At 45.6% G+C, this 23,515-nt stretch overlaps 1 protein-coding gene across 1 annotated transcript in view; it reads right to left on the reverse strand.

The window, feature by feature from the left end:
• LOC120783473 (metabotropic glutamate receptor 7) overlaps positions 1-22,942 on the reverse strand; it is a 264,890-nt gene extending 241,948 nt beyond the window's left edge. The window contains exon 1 of the mRNA XM_040116524.1: positions 22,142-22,942. Coding sequence (XP_039972458.1) covers positions 22,142-22,654 — 513 coding nt within the window. The 5' untranslated portion in view covers positions 22,655-22,942. The remainder of the gene's footprint in view (positions 1-22,141) is intronic.
• Positions 22,943-23,515: the final 573 nt, after the last annotated feature.

Here is a 23,515-nt window from a genome sequence, read left to right on the forward strand (position 1 = left end):
CCGCTGGAGTTACAGACACTGAACTAACCACAGACGCTCCACTGTCCCGCTGGAGTTACAGACACTGAACTGACCACAGACGCTCCACTGTCCCGCTGGAGTTACAGACACTGAACTAACCAATGACGCTCCACTGTCCCGCTGTCGTTACAGACACTGAACTAACCGCAGACGCTCCACTGTCCCGCTGGAGTTACAGACACTGAACTAACCACAGACGCTCCACTGTCCCGCTGGCGTTACAGACACTGAACTAACCGCAGACGCTCCACTGTCCCACTGGAGTTACAGACACTGAACTAACCGCAGACGCTCCACTGTCCCGCTGGACTTACAGACACTGAACTAACCACAGACGCTCCACTGTCCCGCTGGCGTTACAGACACTGAACTAACCACAGACACTGAACTAACCACAGACGCTCCACTGTCCCGCTGGCGTTACAGACACTGAACTAACCACAGACGCTCCACTGTCCCGCTGGCGTTACAGACACTGAACTAACCACAGACGCTCCACTGTCCCGCTGGCGTTACAGACACTGAACTAACCAATGACGCTCCACTGTCCCGCTGGAGTTACAGACACTGAACTAACCACAGACGCTCCACTGTCCCGCTGGCGTTACAGACACTGAACTAACCACAGACGCTCCACTGTCCCGCTGGAGTTACAGACACTGAACTAACCAATGACGCTCCACTGTCCCGCTGGAGTTACAGACACTGAACTGACCACAGACGCTCCACTGTCCCGCTGGCGTTACAGACACTGAACTAACCACAGATGCTAGATGTGCTCATTGACTTGCCTCCTCTGTCAAGCTGTGACATGTCATTGGCGAAGGTCTGTGGGATTATGGGAAATGGTGTTTGTTAAGGCTGAATAAATAACATCTTAGATAAACAAGATCTTTTTTTTTTAATCACCGTCTTCATGTAAACATGTGGAGTAAACCAAACAACCTACAAACAGCTCTGAGTAAGGTTCTGTTCCAAGGCTGGAGGTTTAGTTATTTGACTGATTACGGATGTTATCAGGATTTTGAATGAGGTTTTCTTACTTCTGGAACAGAACCTGGAGGATGTGCCCGAAAGGGAGTCAGCGGTTGCATTTCCATCCACCCTCCTCACATCAACACATGAAACCAGCAGAAACGTCAGGTTTCCATCACGCTCTCCACACGGTTTCCCATCGTCTGAGCTCTTTTAACGACCTCGTCTCGCTGTTTCCTCTTCCTCTGTGGTGGTTTAATGGCAGCGACGGGAGAATCGGCTCCACCAGCTGTTTAGCCCCTGAAAACGCATTAACATACCAAGACAGGAAATCTCAATTATGAAGTGAGCCTTGGGAACAGATGGCGTTTTGCGAAAGAGAGGTGCGCTATCAGCCTGCCGTGACGTGTGTCATTCAGCCCTGTGGCTTCCTCTCTTTCTGAATTAATGGTGAAACAAAAGCGGGTCGTCCGCTTAACGGAAAGTTGGTGATTCAATCCCCGGCTCCTCCAGTCCGCAAGTCCTTGCCCACGGTGTATCATCGGTGTATGTGTGTGTGTGTGTGTGTGTGTGTGTGTGTGTGTAAAGCGCTGCATGAATGTGTGTGTGTGAATGGTTGAATGTGGCAGTAGCGTCACGCGCTCCGAGCGGTCAACAGGACTAGAAAAGTGCTACATTAGCGCAGTCCACTGAGGCTTTTTGTGCAGCATTAAAGCACAACAATAGTGAACCTTTTTAATGCGTTTCCTCATAAATTATATGGCAGGTCCAAGCAAAAGAAATTGGTGATGGAAGATCAGCTTTCTTCATTGGCTTTGGATCGGTTCCGACCTGAGCTTCATGAATGTCAGAGTGAGAATGGAGTCGGCGACACTGCGTTGCCACTGATCGCAGGCTGAGCGGGAACGTGCCAGCGGCTGCGTGTGCGCATACGTTGAGGACAGAAAGTGAGGAGAGAGAGATGCCTCATTCATCGCTGTCATTATGCGTCATCAGCTAATACTTGGAGAAGTGAGCCGAGTGATTAGAAGGCTGTAACAATTTCTGGCAGCTTCCCTCTGCAGGGGGATCCTTGTGATAGAACCGACGGGGAAGACAAAGGCGATGACAGGCTGACAAGCGGTCCCGGTGCCCCAGTTTATGACATTAATGAGCGGAAAGGAAAAGAAAAGAGAGTAGACAGAGCGAGGTTATGTGAAGTGTGCATCTGGTGGAAAAAAGAGGGGAGAGAGGCAGAGAGCAGGCAAAGGTCGATGATGTGTGTTTGTATGGGAGATAAAGAGCAGAAACAGAGAGGGAGGGCGAAAAAAGACCAGAGAAATTCAGATCTTGTGTTTCTCTCTCTGACTCTGTGTGTGCAGGGCAAAGAGAGAGATGGAAAAAAAAAAAATACCACAATTTGTTTTGTTTTTTGTGGTTAAAAACATTTAATCTGTATTTCTACTCACAGTTAATATTCTAATAGCATGCATGTTATTAAGGAAATGGAGGAGCCGCTCACATCTGGGAAAAAATGTAAATAAATAGTGGATGGTGGTGAAACAGCTCAGGAAAGAAAGAAAATGAAAATAAGTGATCAATCTTAAATAATGGATTTGTGACGTGTAATCGGCCACGAATTTGGAAGTGTCAGTTCGATGGCCATGGCGTGACTCGTGTCATTTCCCGTCAGTGTGAAGCGTGTCGGGTTTTTCGTACGTCAACACTTTACTGCGACAATTGCTGCCGGGACACAGCTGAAGAGTCTACAGCCGTGCCGGTGGCTCCGTCAGGGCCGCACGTGGGCACAGTGGTGCTGGGAACTGAACGCTAGCATGTTTCAGTGTAGCGGGGTAGCATGCTAACATTAGCTAGTTAGCATTGACACAACGTACCACTGAGGCTAGTGGATCATCAAAGTTGTTACAGATCATCCTGCGGGGAACGGGAATGTGTGAAGAAAATTCCGTGACAGTTTATCCATTAGTTGTCTGGACCAGAGAGGTGGACCCAACAAGCGACTGACCGGCAGACAGCCCGACATGGACAAGTCCGTCCCTGTAGCCGTGCTGCTAGCGTGGCTACAGGGAGTGGGCTCGCCAGCGGAGGAGTAACAGCAGCAAACAGTGCAGCTCTCAGACTGTCAGTGCTGCTCAGACTGCTTCACTGATTCACTGAAGCTCTTTTGCCCAGGGTACACACTTGTTCTACTTCTGACTGCTTTATGGCGTGCTGACTTCCTCTGAGATGAACCCGACCAAACCCCACGAACCCTCCCCGCAATAACACAATCCCTGTCCGGTTTTGTGACCGCTGAGCAATACAGGATCCCACTGTCAGAACCGTATCACGCACCCGGTCTCGATTAGTCCAGCAGACTCGTCTTCGGCCTAGAAACGCATACCCGGTACTGCTGAGTCAGAGAACCCACGGGTGTCCGTTAAGCAGCCGACTGTAGATTTCCGGTGCCTTCTGGCCGCTGAGGAGCGGATAATGTTTCCGAATTTCGCAAACAGTTCCCCCCCAGCCGCGCAGCGGTGATTCAGTGCGCACCCAGTGAGAAAGGTGGGACCACTACGGTGGCTGAATCTGCATGCAGACAAAGAACAAAGCATAGAAGGGCAGCACCGAAGCCATTGTTGAAGTCCCAACAGATATGCAAAATAATCATCTGGGACGCAGACCTGGCCACGTGCTCTCATTAATGATTTCATTATTTCTATGAGTCAGTACATCAGTGTTTGAAGCCTGTGTTTCCTTTTTTGTCTTGTTCTCTCATTATACACTGATGTCATTATAATTTCACCCCTTTATCTTTCTCATCCAGTGTTCACTGTGTGGCTCTCAGAGCTATTTATGTAAGCAGTGTTTGCAGAGCAGAGTATTTTTTAGCCAACTATTGGACGGATTGAGATGAATTTTGCACCGACATTCGTGTTCCCCAGACGGAGTACGGCCCCACAGAGCGGCAGGCATGGCCGTAGACTCCCCCTCTTGTTTTTCTTTTCGTTTGTGTTTGACACTTAAAATATGGACCTTGCGTTTACCTCAAGTTGCTGATTCACTGAAACGGATCAGAGGTCGCAGTCAGCACGCGGCCTGGTGGATGATGCTTTATGACATGGGGTCTTGACCCTACGCGCAGTGCCGCCCCGCTTTATCGTGCATGATCATCCCTCGGTCAGAGGAGTGTTTGTTGTGACCCTTGCAGTCGCTACCGTGCTTTACATTTACAAAATGCTATGTATACATTTCTTAAAAAACATTAAGACCACGTTCCCCTGAAAATATGATAATGGTCCACAGGTTCATGTATTCATCCATAAAAACATGCTGTTTATGTTGCTCCCATCCAACGGAAACAAAACTGACTACAAGAAGATAGGACAGAAATAACCACAAAAATCAAATTTCCTAGATTTTGAGAATACTGGAAGTGGAATTCAAACGTGTCACTTGCACCTGAATTAATGTCTTTTATTAGCAATATAAAGCACACATCATTCTTTTCTACTTTAGTTTTGCTTTTTGATGAACTGTATTTAATGTCACAATGATTTATTGATGATAGAGTTCAACTCACTGCACTGTTAATATTGAAAGCCTAGTGTTTCGCTGCTCAGACATTACAAGTAATATTTGGCCACTTCCGAGCTGCCAGCACGGCTGTAGACTCTAGTTTTATAATGGTTACCACCAGGAGGAAAGCTGCTGAACAGATCTATCATTTGGCTGTAAGGAAACTACAAAATAAACCTGGATTTAAAGAGAATAATGACACCATGCTGACACAGGTTGATTCCTGACTGAAAACTGTTCACTATCTCCCCAAATGGCAGGTACAACTACAGTTATTAAAATAATCCTTATATTTATAATTATGTCGGTTTGTCCAATTACTGTTGAGCCCCTGAAAATGAGGGACCGTGTATAAAAACAGCTGTAATTCCTAAACAATTAATGAGATATTTCTGTTCAACCCCTTGAATTAAAGCTGAAAGTCTCCACTTCAATCACCCCTTGATGGCTTCGTTTCAGATCAATGGCGGTGGTGTAGAGAGGGTATATTACCAAATACTTATGGTCTTAACTGTATATCAATATGCACCCACAACTATTACACGGCTGCTCTGTCTGCCTACTGTAATGCTGGGCACAGTTGACATCGTTTTATCTCATCGTATCGCGGCACCAAACACACATTTCTGTCCGTGGCTTTGTCACAGTTCTCGCTGTTTGTTTTAAATCACGTTACTTTATTTTTTTTGTGGGGGACGGAGGCATTAAAGGCATAAAGCAGCACGTAAACAGCTAATATCTGCATGCAGGCTGCAGCGGGTGTGCAGTCTTTGGAAGTGGTGACAGCGGTGACAACTAAGGCGAAGTAAACGGCAGATTGAGAGTGCGAGGAGGTGGATGCACTGCGGCAAGTTAAAACAGAAACAAAGAGCGGGGCCTTATTGTTCAGACATGTTGGAAAATCACCTTCATGCTTGTGTGGTTCAAGGAAACAGATGTCTTCTGTCAGAAAGGTCAGACAGAATTGTCTTATTGACTCTAAATCATTTTGTGCGGCGGTGGTGGTGTCACAGACACAGAGATTTGCGTATTCAGATGGTCAAATACTGTTATGTGGGAAGAAAAGATAAATAGTTCCGTCACTTTGGTTTGCACAGACGTGTTCATTAAATCCATAGCTCATTATGGAACTATTCCGCTCACTGTGTTCCTACACTGCTGTTGCCATATCGGTGACAAGAAACAGGGACGAGTCATTTTCACAGACAAAAACCCAAATAACCAGTGGGCAACCAGATGTTGGACAGCCAGCTGTTTCACCGCTGAAACCCTAAAGAAAGGCGGGTTTTCCAGCCAACCCCAGTTGGTCGGACGTGCGGGGCATGTAGAGACAAGCTGGGCTTCTCTGGCTACGGTCTCTGAACCGTCCTCGACTCGCTGCCTGAGCTGGCGAAACATCAATCCTGCTTCCTCTCCAGAAAAAAACTTCTTGCCCAGAAGTCTGAGGGAGACCTGGCTGGTCCTTGGTACTTATACTGTGTACTTCTTCCACCACTGTCTAGCATTGGCCAAAACAAGAGACCATAATACTACTGCAGGTTCCCTCTAACTATACAATGGATGTGCAGCAATGTCGGGGAGATGGGACTTCAGCAGCACATGCTGAACTGTACTGAACTGACACTAGATCCAGTGGCTGTAGCGTTGAGTGGTATCCATGGCAACAAGCATCATCTGGTCCCCCGTAAAGGGCAAGACTGGGAAAACAGGAGCAGAGCACTTGTGACCTCTCCACAGTATTTTATAGCTGTGACTAAGAATCATTTGAAAACATAATGTACCATAAACACCAGGGTGACTTTTTACTGCTGTAAACTGGCAGGAGCCTCGCTGCTGTATTTTTACCTCTGCCAAGGAGGTTGGTTTCACCCGTGTCTGTTCGTTGCTTTGTTTGTTTGTTTGTGAGAAGGATTAGACAAAAACTTCTAAACCGATTTGCACCAAACTCGGTGGAGAGATGGGGCACGGAACCTGTCAAACACCGGGGCAGATCCGATTAAAAGGGCGGATCCGGGATTGTTTTTTTATCACTTTCCTCAACACCGCGAAGCCTTTTCCGCCTTGGCCGAGCCCCCATTCTAGTTCTCACCGTGCCACAGGAGGAGCTCATGAAAGGCTTCCACAAATCTCCCGCAGCAGCCGCCCACAGTGGTCATCGCTCAGATCGCTGTGGGACTTTTGTACGTATTTGGATTTGTGTTTTGATTGGGTCTGTCGTGTTGCGCTGATGTCCTCTACGTCAAATTACCACACTAATACCCTAATATCTTAGTGTTCACGTTGGCCGGCAGGTTGATGGCATTTTCACAGCGTGCCCGCAGCACAGTAGATGCCTGTAGATGCCTGTAATTTGAAAATGCTGACAACAACTGAAACTTTAATTCTACCGACATATTTTATAAGCAGAATTGAATGTTATATGTCGAACCTATTAACCTTGTGTTTTCTGTGGTGTGTGTTTGGCCCCGACACCTTGGCAGATTTTCCGATGTGATGCTCTGTAAAAATGACTGTATACCAAAAGACGCTTGGATAAAAATAGCACAGAAGTGAAGCTTTAGATAGAGAAGTATAAACTGTACTGTATTGTAAATCCAATATGGCTCTGCAAAAACATCCCCACTAATAATAACCGTATAATATAGGTCTTTCTCTGAAAGCTACAACCAACCCCAAGGCCATATCTGCTCTCTGAGGTTTTCAGTCAAACACGCTGGTGAGATCTCACATGAATAGCGCTGACACAAAGAGGCGTCTCTGCCCGTTGCAGGTGAAACTGTGTGAATGCGAGGCTCAAGGTGCTGCCGGAGTCTGGCACGGTAGTTTTTCTTTGAATACTCAACACGGTGATCCTGAAACTGTGGGGGGGTCACCCGCAGATGCAGACCTGCACTTGGAAGCATGGTTTATGTAGCAGTTGTAAACATATATTAAACCAAATACAACACCAACTGAAACATACTGTAATATTCATGTCACTGGGGTAAATCCTCGTTGAAAAAAAAAGAAAAAGCTTCAAGCATTTAACAAAGATCACAGGGCCTAGAATTTCTAGCACCACATCCAAAGTCTTCAAGTACATTTTCTTAAACTCAAGGCAATTAGTCCTGCAGCAGTGTCAGCTAATGAGATAAAAAGATACTGTCATAGCTTGTCAAAATAGAAAGGTCCACATAGAGGCATTTCAATGCTAAAGTGCAACGGAAGCTCACATCGTTACCTCCTGACTGAACATGTTCATGTCTGATGCTCGGCTGAAGGCACTGCTCACGACTGGTCAACCACAGAGCAGCAGCTGCCGCCTCGTGTAAGTCACTTCCTTCCAAATCACAAAGTTACCACTCAAAGACACACTGGCCTTCGTGTGAGAGCATTTCTATGTTCTCCCCCTGAACCTCCCGGTCTGACAGCTTTGTTCGTACATAGTTCCGTTCTAAGTCGGATTCACCGAACTTTCTAAACTTCACAAACTTCGTCATTTCAGCTTGACGACTGCCACCTGGTCGTGACACGAGGTGTGTGTTCGTGGATGGGATTTTGTTTGTATCTAAGACAAGATTGTAAATGTGTGAAAGCTGGTGTTTTCTCTTGAATCACAGGCAGCCTGTTTAGAATCTGTTCATACGAGAGGCTCGTACACGAAGCCCGTTGCGTTAGCTCCTTTTTGCACGTGCTAGTCTGTGTACGCTCGAATCCTGGCTCTGATATACCAAGGTGGGATCGCGTCACTTATTTTAATAAAAAACGTTGTGTGCATACTTTGGAGATTAGTTAAATGTTAAATAAAATGACCTTTACAGCCACCAAATACTGGTTGTGTAATTTATCCTAACACGACAGTCACCACTTTACTTTCTTTTGTTGTATATTTTTTTGTGTTTGTTTGTTTGGTGTCGATTTCATGCCTTTAATAGTGATTTTGATATAAATAATAGTGCATTTGTATGAGGAAAGCCTTTCTGCTGAGGTTTGGTACAAACCTAAATTACAAACATACTGTCTCATTAAAACTGTGCAGAGCCTGATATGAAGAAAAACTGACCTAAAAGTCAAACATCTGTGTGTGCGTGTGTTTGTGTGCAGTTGCGTTCAGGTACACTATCGTCAGCTGAGGAGACCGACAGGTTTACTGGTCCCCCTGAAAGAGAAAAGAGTTTGTTATGTGATTTAAGTGAGACTGAAGATGAAATCCATTTTATGTTTTATTGCTCATTACATGATGATTTAAATGCTACACATCTTAGTGAAATGTCCTTTATTTCTGATGAGTTCCTCTAGAGGATGACAACAAAAAAAGTGGAGCTGTGTTTTAAGAAAGGAACCTTCGTTGTTGCAGATTTTATTTGTAGATCTTGAGTCAGAAAACACAGTACTTTGTTTAAAATGTAATTTTTATTGTGAGAAGTTCTGTCCCGAGAAATGTTTCACCACTGCAACTGTACTTTTGGTTCGTGACAGTTAATGTGCATGACACATTATAAACATTGCTAACTAGACAACCAATTACTGTATGTTTACTGTCACATTTTTCCACCGCTGTCTCGATAAGGATCAACATAAGGCCAAACATTTTTTTGCTCACGAAATTTGGTTATGGAGGGAAACTTCTTCTCCTAAGTGTTTTTGTTCAAGGAATTCATCCTCCAAATCCATGGCCAATCATATAGTACGTGTTTGAAGAAGAAAAGACCGCAGCAGGTATTGAGCTTAAACCTATGTTTAGAGACGTTTGTCCTGTAGTGACACTTAATTTGCTCAGTTTAAGTCCAGGGATGAAAAACCACCAAGAACCACTGAACTAAATGAATCTGACCCAAACCTGCGTTGGTGTAAAATCGGAATCCACAAGCTGAGTCAAGTCTTTTTAATCTGAAACTGCAGCAAGTAACACGGGAAACAGAGTCAGAGTATTGTCCAGATCCAAAGGAGCTTTTCTGCCGGTAATAGATGGGCCCGTGTGGCTGTTGGAGTCTCGGAGGGCTGGCTAAGTCTACCACAGCAATTCTTTTGTACTTAGCAAGGACGGCGAGGAGAAAGAGGCTTCCCAAGCAGCTGTGACAGGCTGGGAGGCGACATAAAGACGCCAGAAACAAGGAGAGAAGCAGCTGAGAGTGGAAGAAGCCTCTCCCGGGTGCTGGAGTAATAGAATGCCAGGGTTGCAGCTTTGTAAGGTGGCAGCAGGAGGATTGAGGGTCATAATGGGGAGAGAGCGGGGTGAAAACAAAGAGAAAAACCTTTGAGGGAGGCGTCTCTTTGCTTTTGCTTCCTCCAGGGTTTCTCTAGGGCTGTCCGAGTTACATCTAAAAATCTGAAGACCTTTTTAATACCAAGCAGAATGTAATATAACACCCGTTTGACTATCACACTGACCAAAGTATGAAAGTAGGATGGCAAACCAGTAGGGACCATATGATCTACATATTTTCCCAGAAATCTGTCACAATAATTCCTAAAGATAGAATTAACTACAACGATGCAGATGAAAACACACGGACGGATCAACCAGTGGAAGGGATCAGTTCATTTAGGTTCATTTCAAACTGCAATAACAGAAACATGCAGTGAACATAGCGCTGACATATCATCCCCTTTTAAGTTGATGTGTTGAAATAAATCTTCCGATATTAGCTGACTGCAGACATATCGTAACAGTGCATATGTTTGCTGATAAACAAAGCACTGTTACAACAACCCTGCTGTTAGTTTAGAGGCAGGGAAGATCTCCTGTTGTGGAGACCGTCTCCTGAGCTGGAGAACGTCTCCTGGGGTGGAGAACGTCTCCTGAGCCGGAGAACGTCTCCTGGGGCGGAGAACGTCTCCTGAGCTGGAGAACATCTCCTGAGGTGGAGAACATCTCCTGAGCTGGAGAACGTCTCCTGAGGTGGAGAACGTCTCCTGGGGTGGAGAACGTCTCCTGAGCCGGAGATCGCTCCTGAGCCGGAGAACGTCTCCTGAGCCGGAGAAAACTCTCCTGAGCCGGAGAACGTCCCATGAGGTGGAGAACGTCTCCTGACTGCCACAGTCACATACAGAAACATGTCAGAACTGACATTACTGCCTGAGGCAGCCACTTTTGTAAATGTTTTAACTCTTTTTAAGGCCTTCTTTGAGTAAACTACAATGAATTCAATGCTTTTTAAGACTTTCCGGGACCCACAGATCCCTTGTTCCTCTTATTATTCGTTTCTCGAATTAGAGCGAAAAAAGAGCCATTTCACCAGTTATTATAAAGGAGGAGTTGGGCTGTGATATCGGATGATATATGATTTGTTCCTCAGTCCTGCAGCGACTTCATTAACATAACACTGTGCAATGTGGAATGATTATATTGGACACTACTTTTATTACAGAATGCTGCCTCATAACGAGGAGTTTTGTCCCTTTTTGGAAGGTAACTCATTCATATTTATTAATGAAAATTTTTTGATTATCTTCCCCTCAGTAATGTAGAGGGAAAGTTCTCCCTGTAACAGGCAAAAGAATGAGCCAAGATCAAGAATCCCGTCAAACTGTCCGTGGAAACGAGCTTCCTGTGCGATGGGTGGGGAGCTGTTTCTTTTTTTCTTTTTGGGTTTGTTTGGCTTAGCGATTTGTTCTGACATTCATCGTGACCTCCAAAATGTTCCCGATTGCTTCCCTTCTGAGTTCTGAAGCTATTTTACTCTTTTTTCCGCACAGCCTCAACAGTGTGGCTCCGATGCCACCTGGAAGTGTGAGATTATCTACAACAACACTCGACCGTAGTTTTGACAAATCAGCTGCAAAACTGTGTGGTACCCAAAAGTATAGAATACGGTCCCAGAAAGTGGCAAAGCCTTTGCCCACGCTCAGTGTTAAGGTTGGATGCTGCGGGGAATAGATTTAGCGGATTGGTCTGGAAGGAATGTCCACATCAAGGAGTTTCAGAGTGTCAGATAAATCCAGTTCAGATTCCTTCATCATTTCAATCATTTACAGCTCGGGCTCACAGGGGCTGCAGCGTGCGGTATCCCAGCATGCACTGCACTAGAGGCTAAGAAACGACCTGGACAGGTCAACAGCAAGTCATCAAATAGCAAAAAGGAAAATGCTGACAGAAAGGAGACAGACTGACTGACAAACCCCTGCACCTGGTCAATTAACAGCCCCTTTACACCTGTGTGATTATGGGGCTGTCTGAGACAACAGCTGACAATCAAACATAATGACGTCTGCATTGTGGTTTTCTTAACAAAATGATGAAAAGTTGTTAATTTATGTGTTTGGCAAGTCGCAAAATGTTCACATTGAACGTATCAGTCAAATGTTCAGAGACAACGTGTTTGTTTTCCACCAGAATATCTGATCCTGCAGAACAACATCCACCTGTGGAGACTCCAGCATCATTACACTGGTTAATGGTTCTTTTCAGACTCTCGCAGCACCTGGTTCGGGTTCAGGAAAGATCCTGGTCTGGTTTAGAAAATCTAAAGTATCTGAGACACCAGTGTTGATTAACATTTAAATGAAACCACCATCTTTCCCAAACCTTAACCAAAGTGCTTCTCTTGCCTAAACCACATGCTGGTCTGCAGTCAGAGTCCTGAACTTTGTATGCCCACCATCCACGCCGACCTGCGACTCCAGTGCGATACGTAAATGTAGCGCTTCCCGAGTTTAAACAAATGTTTTTCTGAACATAATTCAGGCTGCGATTACGTTGGTCACCGCAACGTAATTGGGAAACTAATCCAATAATTTACAGGAGACAGGTTTCCGGTGTGAGATGCGTACACACGGCAGACTTGAAGCTTTGGAGACCAAAGACAGTCAGCGATGGAGGACCAAATTCTCACATGTTAACAATGTGACTGCTGCTTCATTCCACAACTGCAAACCAAACAATCAAGATGCAACTTGAAATTACACAGTATAAACCGCCCAGAACAACATTCTGTAAGCGCCATTTTTGAGTCATGTTTAATGTTTCAAGGAAAAAACACCTTGCCCTCTCTTCCCGCCACAACTGAGTCTACACTCTCCTTGTCCTCTACCTCCTTTGAGGGTTTTTGATGCACAGGATTGTCAGCACCATGGCCAAAGCTTGTTTATTATTTTGCTGCATTTCAAAAACATTAGAGTGTCGCAGACGGATGATGACACGAACTGATGAACTGTCTCATACACTTTTTTGTATTTCCATCGTAGTGCATCAATCCACCAGGCATTCCTCACACAATCTGAAAGACTTCTGATTTTTGTGGACCCATATCCCGCAGTGTGAAGGCTTCTTTAGTGTCTGATGCGCCTGACCTGCATGAAAACCTGTGGCAGGAACTTGGACCACTGAGAGAACACCCACACTGAGTCCAGACAGAAACCACCACCAGGGGTTCATCCTTCAGTAACCTTCTTCCTGCGAGGTGATTCAAAATGCGCCATTACGCCAGCTGTCAGGTAAGTTTCAGTCACCTAAAATTGGACGGATTTTTTTTTTTTTTTCATATGCTAAGCTCTGTGCACAGTTTTTTGTGAACAATGTTCGAACAAGGTCTGATATTTGGAACTTTAAAGAACAGCATCGCCTGTTTTTCTGAGCCGAGTAAAAAGGGCGTCCACTGCACACTGAACAGACGGGTGCCAGGATTCGTTGAGGTTTGAATGGGGAGTCACTGGCTGATTCATTCAGATCTGACAACGGTCGGAGACTGTCAGTAAATAAAATGTATTGTTTTCTCATAAACCGAAGAGTGGTCAGTATGAAAAAAAAAAGAAGAACAGCCGTATCATCTATGAATTATTAACACATTACATGAACTTATTTAATCGTCAAATCGCGTGACATCCACGTATGGTAGGGCTGGGCCGTATAGACCAAAAATTATCTCTTGGTATTTTTAGGCTGAGAAGCGATACATGACATACCGTGTATCTCTGTATTTTCTGCGTAATGGGCAAAAGGTTCAGTTGTAAGACAGAGGCACATGTGAGATGTCACGGGCACTTTTATTAAAACAGACCGTGATCAAAATAAAACGCAAAGACAGGTTTTCCTTCCCTGTTTGAAAGTATACAGCTGCAAAACGTGTAGATGAAAAATTATATCAAATAAAAACAGGCTTATCCAGCGTTTCCCAAAGGTTGAGAGTTTACTTGTGGCGGTGGGCGGCGCGGCATGTGACCGACGTATATGCAGGGACTCACCCATGGAGTCCAGAGGGGGAGAGTTGAGGCCTGGTTACTTTCTGTAGCTTCAATTTACAGATGCCCCTTAAATGCCTCACATACAGTCTATCGGCTGGTGCAGAGAAGCCTCTAGTCCCCACTAAGGTACTGCGGCGGACGCAGCCCAGACAGGTGAGAGGCCGAGAGTGACAGAAGGCGGTGTAGTGAGAGGCTTACCTCGGCCGAAACCGAGTGACTGCATCTACCTGGCTGGGTCTTAGTTCTGGCAGAGAGTGTGAGAGAGGACAGATGCAAACACTGGCATGGCTTTACAGAAGAAGCAGGTTATGTAACGCAACATAGAACTATACCGATATAAATGGTGCGGTCTCATCCTGTATCTTTATACCTTCAAAAAGTCAGTATAGCCTCCAGCCATCTGCATAGCCACCTTTTTTTTCCCCCCAGCACCGCATGGGGGATAGTTTCTGAAGATTTATGGCCCTTTTTAGACGCTAAACAGTCAAACTGTGTATTTTCGTATTCACTAAAGGACCACCCCGAGGTCTCGTGTTCTTCTACAGAGGAAAAAAATATGTGAGGAGGGATTCTAAAATTATACAAGTCCACAAGTATTTGATTTATCATCGCAGAGTGACCACTGCAGCAGGAAACTAATTGTGAGATTAAACATCTGGGAAAAGCAGGGGAAAATCTGCAGCACTGTCAGACTCACACAGATGGAGGGAGACTATAGCAGACGCAGACAGAGAGAGAGAGAGAAACAACAAATGAAAGGACATTAAAAAGTTAATTTACCGGACCTCTCCACTCGGCAACACCACACAAGACACAAGAGCAGAAATGCAACAACCTGTTATTGTCATGATTCTACCTTCCCGTCAGTGGCCTCCTGCTTATCCAGTGTGATGCGACCGAGGCAGCCGGCGGTCCTTATGAAGTTAGCCGTTATGTAAGCCTATCTCTTATCTATTTACAGAACGACTCTCAGGAGGAGGAAAGACGACGTTTGAATTACAGTCTCCCACACTGACTTTACGACGACTCATTCGGTCTCTAGCCTTTTTGTTGAGCTGATGACATTAACTAAATATTCCCTCACATCCTCAAGGTGGCTCCTGGCGGACGACCCTACCGGAGGTGCGTCAGGCACAAATGCCCAGCAGGTGGACCAACCTGTGCTCACGCCGAAGAGATGGACACACACTTTCAATTCCAAAGGTCCCAGTTATTTTCAAGGTTGTTTCACCTGCCAATGATGTTCTCAACTAATCAATGAGTTGTTTTGTCAATAAAATGTCAGAAAATAACAAAAAAGGTCACGGTTTCCCTGAGTCCTCTGTGCCATCTTCAGGTGTCGTGTTTCGTCCAACCAACGGTCCAACGTCAAAGAGATTCAGTTTAAAATGATATCAAATAGAGAAAAAGCAGCAAATCCTCACATTTGAGCAACCGGACCAAGCAAATGTCTGGTCTTTAGGCTTGACGAACTACTCAAACGATTAATTGCCCATCACAATATCCCGAAGCCCAAAGTGACGTCTTCCAATGTCTTGTTTTTTCTGACCAGCTGTCCGACACCCAAAAAGACTTAATTTGCTGTCAGATATGACAAAGACAAGCAGCAAATGTTCCCATTTGAGAAGCTGAAACCAGTAAATGTCTGGCATTTTTACTTGAAAATTACTAAAACAACAAATGGATTATCAAAATAGATAATCAATTCATCGTACTAGCGCCACTTCTCAACCACTCTTCCACTTCAGCAGCATAAAACACTTTCAACTGCTCTGAAGACATGTGCACCACGTCAAAACAGCCTGTCATCAGTTCTTATTTAGCTGCGCTTTATGCAATTCACATTAAGTGCAGCTCTTTAACGTCCGTAGTTTCAGTAATTACCGTGACACTTTGCACCCCGACAGGCTCGGCAAATCTCCCCACTTACACCACTGTTCTGGACAACCTGACGCATTTATGATCCTGCCAGTGTCTCTATCAGCTACCGAGATTTCCTCAGATCCAAGAGTGTACTTGTAACCTGTTGTCAAGTAGAATATTCTGTCGGCAGGATGGAAGTAGCAATCCTGATTCTACACGTGTTTTCGCTAATATAATCACCACGCCCAATAATCAACATTAATACTGTCACTTATGGTAGAGCCATGATACACTGTATGTACCTAATGAGCCGTAGCTTACATCCCGCCCATTAACTCTCATTACCACCTCTACAAAACATATCCAATCATGATTTATCTTTTGAACACACGCAACCCCACTCAGCACTCTAATGATCTGGCTCATGTGGAAGGCGAGTGGCAATACCCACCCTCTCGATTAAAAACAACACCGCTACTCATAAAAAACTGATGTGACCCTGTAGCCAAACTGTTTCGTTTTTTACAACAGAGGAATGGGGGGAACTCGCATTTCAATTTTGCTCTCATGCTCACTAAAATTTATGGCTAACGCAGGGGTGTACTCCATCTTGTGCAGTGACAGGGGGAGTTTAATGACCCTGTATCTTCTCCTCGTGTGCACCTGTGCTGAGTCGCCCGCTGTTGCGGCCTAATGAGGTACACCCAGAGAGAAAGGGAGGAAAATGCAGGGAAAGACAAACAGAGAGAAAGAGAGAAAGACGCAAACAAAACCCAAGAAAAACGGGACGTAAAAGACTTAATGACATGCAAGACAAACAGAGCAAGTGAGACAGCACGAGGTAGGTAATGAGTACAGGTGTCCTGGTTTTAGGGATGCAGACAACCGTTCTTTTCATTACCAGCAAATCTGCTGTTTAGTTTCCTGATTAATTGATTAATTGTTTTGGCTATTAAATGGGATGGTAAAAAATGTCCCAGTCTTTAAGTGGCTTATTTTGTCCAACCACTCAAACGTATTCAGTTTTCTACGATATTTGATAAAGACACAGCATTTGAGCAGCTGGAATCAGCAAATATTTGGCATTTTTTCTTGAAAAGTTACAATTGATTGATTATAAAAATAGTTGCTGATTCATTTCTGTCCATCAACTAAAAACTGTTTCAAATCACTGTTGGAATATAAATCTGTTTTTTTGACGTGACAGTGCTATGGTTAAGATTCTGGTTCCAGCTGAAACTACAACTGCTACTGAGACTAAGTCGGACGTTTTGTTGGCCGCTCCATCCACCTTGACTTCTTTACCCCTGACAGTCATAATCCCTCTGGATGCTAGGGGGCGCTGTGACTTCAACATAAACTGATGTCGTTTTTGGGGCGATGATGAGGTTTTTTCGTGGCAAGACAGCCTGTAGCTCTGTTTGGACACAAAGCTTCGCCTCTCTACCTGTCAAACACGGGTAAAACAACAACAGCAGGAACAGGGAAACCAGGCTCTTTGTCTTGTCCCGTAGATGCTGTGTCTATAGCTTGTTATGCTAACATTTGCTCGTGCCTCCTCCCAGGTCAGCTGCTTCACCTTCACGTTCACATTATCTACACCAGCGGAGGAGAGCGAGACTGGCAACACATGATTGCATTCGTAGTACAGAGGGAGTGCTCAGAGGTGCGGGTGGTGGTAGAAGCTCGTACGAGTCCGACATAACTGTAACTCGGAGCATCACTATTAATGGTCCGTCCACTTTTGTGAACATTCAGCTTTTTTTAACAATCAACACTAAAAAATATTTAGAACAAGAACAACATTTTTCAAGCATACATGCCAAACATTTACTGGTTTCAGTTTCTCAGATGTGAACATTTGCTGTTTTCCTTTATCATGTATGACACGGCATGACTTATCCTTGGGTTTTGAGCCGTTCAGACAAAACAAGTCATCGCCTTGGGCTTCAGGAAACCGTGATGGGCATTTTAACTACTTAGATAGACCACTTGGGGAATTGAGAAAAATAGTTGGCAGATCGATGGAAATGAAAACAATTGTTAGTTGCAGTCCAAATCAGAGACATGAATAGATGTATAAAATTTAAAAAGGCACACACTCTGCAAAGCAATTCCCAGTCAAAAGTCCGAAACTCAGAACAACCAAGCCCGCTAGTGTTTATGGTGTTCAGATCAACATTTCACAACGTTTCAAGAGGACGTTCTCGATTCAGATAAAATTTCCAAGCGAATGTGGTTTGTGGCGATCCTGTTCCTGTCATTGGCGATTTCAGCTCTGTCCTAAGAAATGTCCTTAAAGTTTGCTAAAGCTTTTCACCGTGGCCACAGAAACTATAGCATGAAAATGTGATACCGCCGTATCTCTAACAATGGGAGGTAAACAGAGGACGGAAAAAAGAATTTCCATTTCCATTGCTCATCAGTCTGATTTCTGTACCGCCCCCCCCTCCCCATTTACTGCTGCACGACTGCCCTACATGTACAGTAAAAATCTTTTTCTGGCTCTGACCTGACCCATGATCCACCGGGGGCGCAGCAGTCCAGAGAGTGAAGCCTTAATCTGTTTGTTGTGCGATTCCAGTGCCAACTAGGCCATTTATGAACGTCGGGGGTATAATGAAGCGAAAACAGCTGCGGAACAGATGACTTTTCTATCAGAGGGGAAAATAATTACCCCTCCCGTTTGATTCCACTGAGTGTTGCTGTGCAGGGAAGCAGTAACTAGCTTCAGCTTATTGGCTTTCTGACTGACACACCTCCCTTTCTCCTTAATATCTGACCCATTCACCTTCGGCCAAACCTGCAGAGATCTGTTCTGTACATTTATGTGGGAGACTAGTTTGTGAAAGAAACAAACCAGGGGACTGTCACGCAGGAGTCTGCCGTTTGTTTCCTGTGTGAAACCGATGCCAGCCTCGCGACCCTAACTCCATGTTTATTGTTGTAGCCAGGACAGCGGAGGTCCTCTACCCTTAAGGAAGTACTTATTTTAACCTAGTTGGGGGGCTTGTTGCAATCTAATGGGCTTCGTGGACAAATGAGGCTGTACGAATTGATTTAATTCATACTTTTTATTTGTGGAGAACTCTCGAGAGTTAAATATCACAAGAGCCACTCGTGCCTACTTCTCTGAAAATAAAATTCTTTCTTGTTCACCTTCGTATGACTGGAGGTCATGGTTTACCGACTTTTTTTTTATTTCTGCCACACAATGAGGACAGAAAAAGTCAGTATTTTCATTCTCTGTGCTCTGAAAAACTTGGGACAGAAGAAAAACTTTCAGCCCCCAGTGTGAAAGAGCCTTTCACTGTCTGTTATTAAAACACCCAGAGCTCGGCCGCATTAAATTCTGAAGCTTCCAGGACATTAAATTCTTTTCAAAATCAGCTTTCCACTGGTGAGAGTTAGGCCAGCCTGAAAGCCAAAGCTCGGAAAAGCTTACAATAGTTTCTAAACCTTTGGATCAGAAATAAATAAAAGAATATCTTAAACAGTCGAAAAGATGATGGGAAAGTGACTGAATTTCATTTGTTTGAACGTCATAATTTTAAAGACCTATTTAAATCAAGTTAAAATGGAGTACATGACCAATGTCGTCAATTAAACGAACAAGTTGTTGAAAGATCCGTGCACATCAGGACATCAGCCTGAAATGAAGGGGGCACCCAGCTCAATACAAGCTAGGACCTAAAACACCTCATTTTATGTCGAACACACCCCTTCACAAATTCAAAAAATGCATCAACACACACCCTGAGCAACAGTGAGGCTTACGTAAAGATCATGGAGCTAGTGTTTTTGTGTAACCACCACCAACAACAACAACCGAAAGAGGATAAATAATTTCTCAGTGAGAACCAGGCAAATGTAATGTAAAATATGTTTGATAATGTCGTCCACATCACTCTGCCATCCGATATTATCGTGAAACGCACAACTTGTCGCACTTTTTCCCTTCCTGAATAGCTGAATATAACATCGAATGGTCACCCGGGATTCGTAGAACCGTGGTTGGATACGTAACTCGTTTCGACATCTGTACCGGCTCATGTTACACTTGCACGACCCGAAGCAGCTTTCTTACCAGCCAAAGTTGTCACTGGCAGACAAGACGGTGTGGCGCTGTATTTACATGTTGGGTTTGGGGCGTATGAGGGGCGGGGGTGGGGATGAACGTGACGTAGTCTAGTAATCTAGGGGCAAGGTGTCGCAAATGTTTGGGGGGCCTAGAGGATAGAATTACTGGATTTTCTCTGGAAGAAGGAAAGGTTCTTCTGTTGCAATAAACTCTATAAAAATGGGACCAGGATCATTTGATATAGATAAAGTGACCGTATACGTAATTTACTAACTCAAAAAGTTACTCTTTAATATTGTTGGAGACCTTTAACACAATAAAACTGGATAAGAAATAGAGTTGGAGCTATGAGGAGAGAGACAAACGGGATTGTTTGATGTCATCCTCTAATTATGAGACATATTAAGACTTTGTAAAAAGTTGTGAGGGTATTAGCGGGATGAAGGAGAAAAGGATGATTTGTTCAACAAGAAGCAGCAAATCCAGAGAGGAACGACAGTAGAGTCAGTCACACTCAGTCAGAGCGGAGGAGCTGTTCTTTCAGGCACCACTCCTCCCTCTCTCTGTCCTCGTCTTCACTTTACGTCTCTCGCTCACTTCACCAACCGTGTGTGAGTGTCTGTGTGTCTCCGTCCACGTCTCTCACACGCATTTCTGTCTTCATCGATGCTTCTTTATTCTCTCTCCATTTCACTCTGTCTCCAATTTCGATCTGATCTAATCCAAACTTCATTCCCTGAACCACATCCCAAAAAGTGCCCCTTAAGGAGTTGTGGATCATTCAAAGTGACCCACAGTAATGTCCCTGCCTTCCTTCGTTTTTATTTCATTTTCCGTTCCTTTTTAAGCAGGAAAAAAGTCCTGTTGAGATGGAAAACTCTTCTTCAAGAGAGAGCAGCGTAAAAACGTTGTGACAACAACTGACTGTAAATAATGCACCAAATACCAGGATCAAAATACGGCCAATAAATATTAAATAAAAAAACAGACAAAAAAAAAAAAAAACTAAAAATTCACAATGATAAATACAATACATAGAAACAAGACCTAACAAGTGGTCGAAAACACTACTCATATCACAGGAAACGGGCAAGTTTCACGTGTCGTTCAAGAGTTACACAGCTGTTGGCAAAAGAAAAGCTCCTAAATCGGTGCGTGGAGCATCGTTACGCAACTCAACGCACTTTTTCGACACTGCAAACACCAACCAGGGGCTGGACCTCAGACTGGAGTATGGCTTGAGCTCTCCTCCCGGTCCCAAGTCTGGGTCTGAGTCAAACCACCAACAACTGTGAAAGTTAATTAGTATGAATCGTTTGTTCTTCTATCCGGTTTGCTACTACTACGGGTTTTTCAGAATAAAAGTTTTAAAAACAGCATAGTGCTCATGCTTCGTGTGTCTGTAGGAAGAAAAACATGTGACACAGAGCCATCTGTCTGGGGGGGGGGGGGGTCCAAATGGTTAATATTGTTATTTTTTTGGGACAAGTGGCCAATCATGTCAATTTTCTTCCTCTTCAAGAAAGTTAGAAATTGTGTGGGTCCAAGGTTATGAGGTACCTGCATGTAACGTACCCATTTTTCCTCAACCATCAGTGTTTGTGTGTTTTTCTGTCCAGAGTGCTTTTCTCTGGGCAACTCTCCAGGACACCACGCCAGCCTTTTTAATAACCTCGGTAATCCCGTTCCAATCATTTCCCCGACACAAAACAGCATCAACCAAGACCAGAGAACCCTGATACAAAACACTTAAAAGAATCTTGATAACCTCAAAGGACTTTAATTTCCTGCACCTGGGGTTCGCCTTCTCAAACACAGCACCAGTCACTTCTAACCGATTCGGCTTCTCATCAGTATAAACCCCCAGATATTTGGAAGACAAAACGATTTCGACCTGCTGATTTTTGATGGGATACAAACAGCTGGCTCCTTCCTCGTCCAAATATCAAGGTGTGTACACAGGTAAGTCCTGGTTCTCCCAAGGATAGCGAAACGGGAACACACAGATACACAGCAAACAGGCAAAACCACAGCTCCAGCCACGGCCGGAATCCTTTCAGCAGAAACACCTGATTGGCAGCTGCTGCTACTGTAGTGTACTTCTGGAGGATTCGTCCCAGTCGCCGCGCCTGCGGGGCCGACTTGACCCGGCCCCACAGTCACGACACACATGACCCAGAGAGGGCTCTCCACAAACGGGAAGGGGATCCTTTGCAAACCGGATCTGGGTGTCTTGGTGGTGAGTATGGGGGGGGGCACACCTGCAGCATCTGATGTTACATAAGAACATGTGAAGCGTGTGGCGGAGTGTAATGACAGCGCAGGTAAATAAGTCATCAGAGCCACTGAGTTCTGCAAAGCCAAGGCTGCTGTGTGTGTGTGTGTGTGTGTGTGTGTGTCAGAGGCAGAGAGGGACGACGGAAGGATAAAGAAGGCGGAGAGGGAGACTCAGAGAAACACTCCTCAACTCTCGGCTCCTACCTGAAAGAGGCGCAGTATGTTGGCCACCATGATGGACACCGAGCTGGCCGACGCTCCTACGACCCCCACAACTTTCTCGGGCTTGACAAACACCGGCGGCTCCCCGTTGGTGCACCTCACGTCCGACGTGTCCTTCTGGATGAGCGCCTGCACGAAAGTCAGCGACTGCTCCAGCGCGTATGTGTCCCGGGAGCAGGTGTCCAGGATCCGGGCGCCCAGGGTGACGTTGGGCAGCAGCTCGTCGTCGCCGTTAATCTGATCCAGGGCGTACATCATCGCCTCCAGCCGGTGGATGCCGTTTTCCTTCTTGATGTCCCCGCACGGCATCCCCGGGACCCCCCTGGCGTGGACCGGGAAGAGCCCCCCCAGCGTCACGTCGCCCTCCACCCGGATCGAGTGCGGCGCGTAAATCTCCTGGGAGCCGGCCAGGTCCAGGAAGGCTTGAACCATCCACAACACCCGGAACGTAAAACACGGTTTCAGTTGGGGGAAACGGTTGGAGTGCCGGCCCATGATCTGATCCGTTTGTCTCCCCACGAACAGTTGAATCAAAACAGCTCCGCCACAGACTCCGACTGGAAAAACGTAGAAGCACCGCAGGATGCGAGGCACTTTTTAGGATAGTTTTACGGATCCGACAGCCGAGTTCATTCCTGTCCTCGATCCGGCAGAGACACCCACCCGCTTACTCGAAAACAGAGGCAGGTGTCAGGATTCCGGACCCCTGTAATTCCGCAGGTAGAGCCTTTATGCACGCGAACACAGCAACCAACCTCGGCGGCTCACCGAATCACCAATGCGTTATTCCTCCTAAGTGTGCGCAGAGCTGCCGCTGCCGCCGCCGCCGCCGCCGCACAGCCACGGTCGCTTGTTGCTTGAGCTCCCATTCCAGGATTTCACAGGAGAAGACACAGAGACAAAAAACCCACCGTCAGTCGCTGTTGGTAAAGGCGGCGAGGAGGAAGAGGGAGCGCTCCGTTAACTCCTATAGGCTGCCCCGGTATTCCGTCTTTGGAGATGTGAATAACCCAGCCCACGTTCGGCACTGATGTCATACTTCTAAATAAATAAATAAAGAAAGAAAGAAACGACTACATCTGCTCACACCTGCGGATAAATATCGGGCAGGGCTGAGCGGTTCCCTCAAGCCCGCAAACAAGACGCGAGGACGAGAGGGAGGAGGCGCTGAGGCGGCACGGAACGCACCGGTGAGTGCACCAAACAACTGCGCTCCGCTTCGAGCCGAGCCGTCCGTGTCACGCTCCTCATCCCTCCCCCCCAGTCCGGGTCCACGGTCACCTGTCTGGGCTCAGACGCTGCGCGGAGGGAAGGCAGAGAAGTGAGGCTAGTTCTGGTTCTGTGGTGCGCTGACAC

Source organism: Xiphias gladius, chromosome 21 (genome assembly GCF_016859285.1).
Source record: "Xiphias gladius isolate SHS-SW01 ecotype Sanya breed wild chromosome 21, ASM1685928v1, whole genome shotgun sequence".
NCBI classification, from domain to species: domain Eukaryota; kingdom Metazoa; phylum Chordata; class Actinopteri; order Istiophoriformes; family Xiphiidae; genus Xiphias; species Xiphias gladius.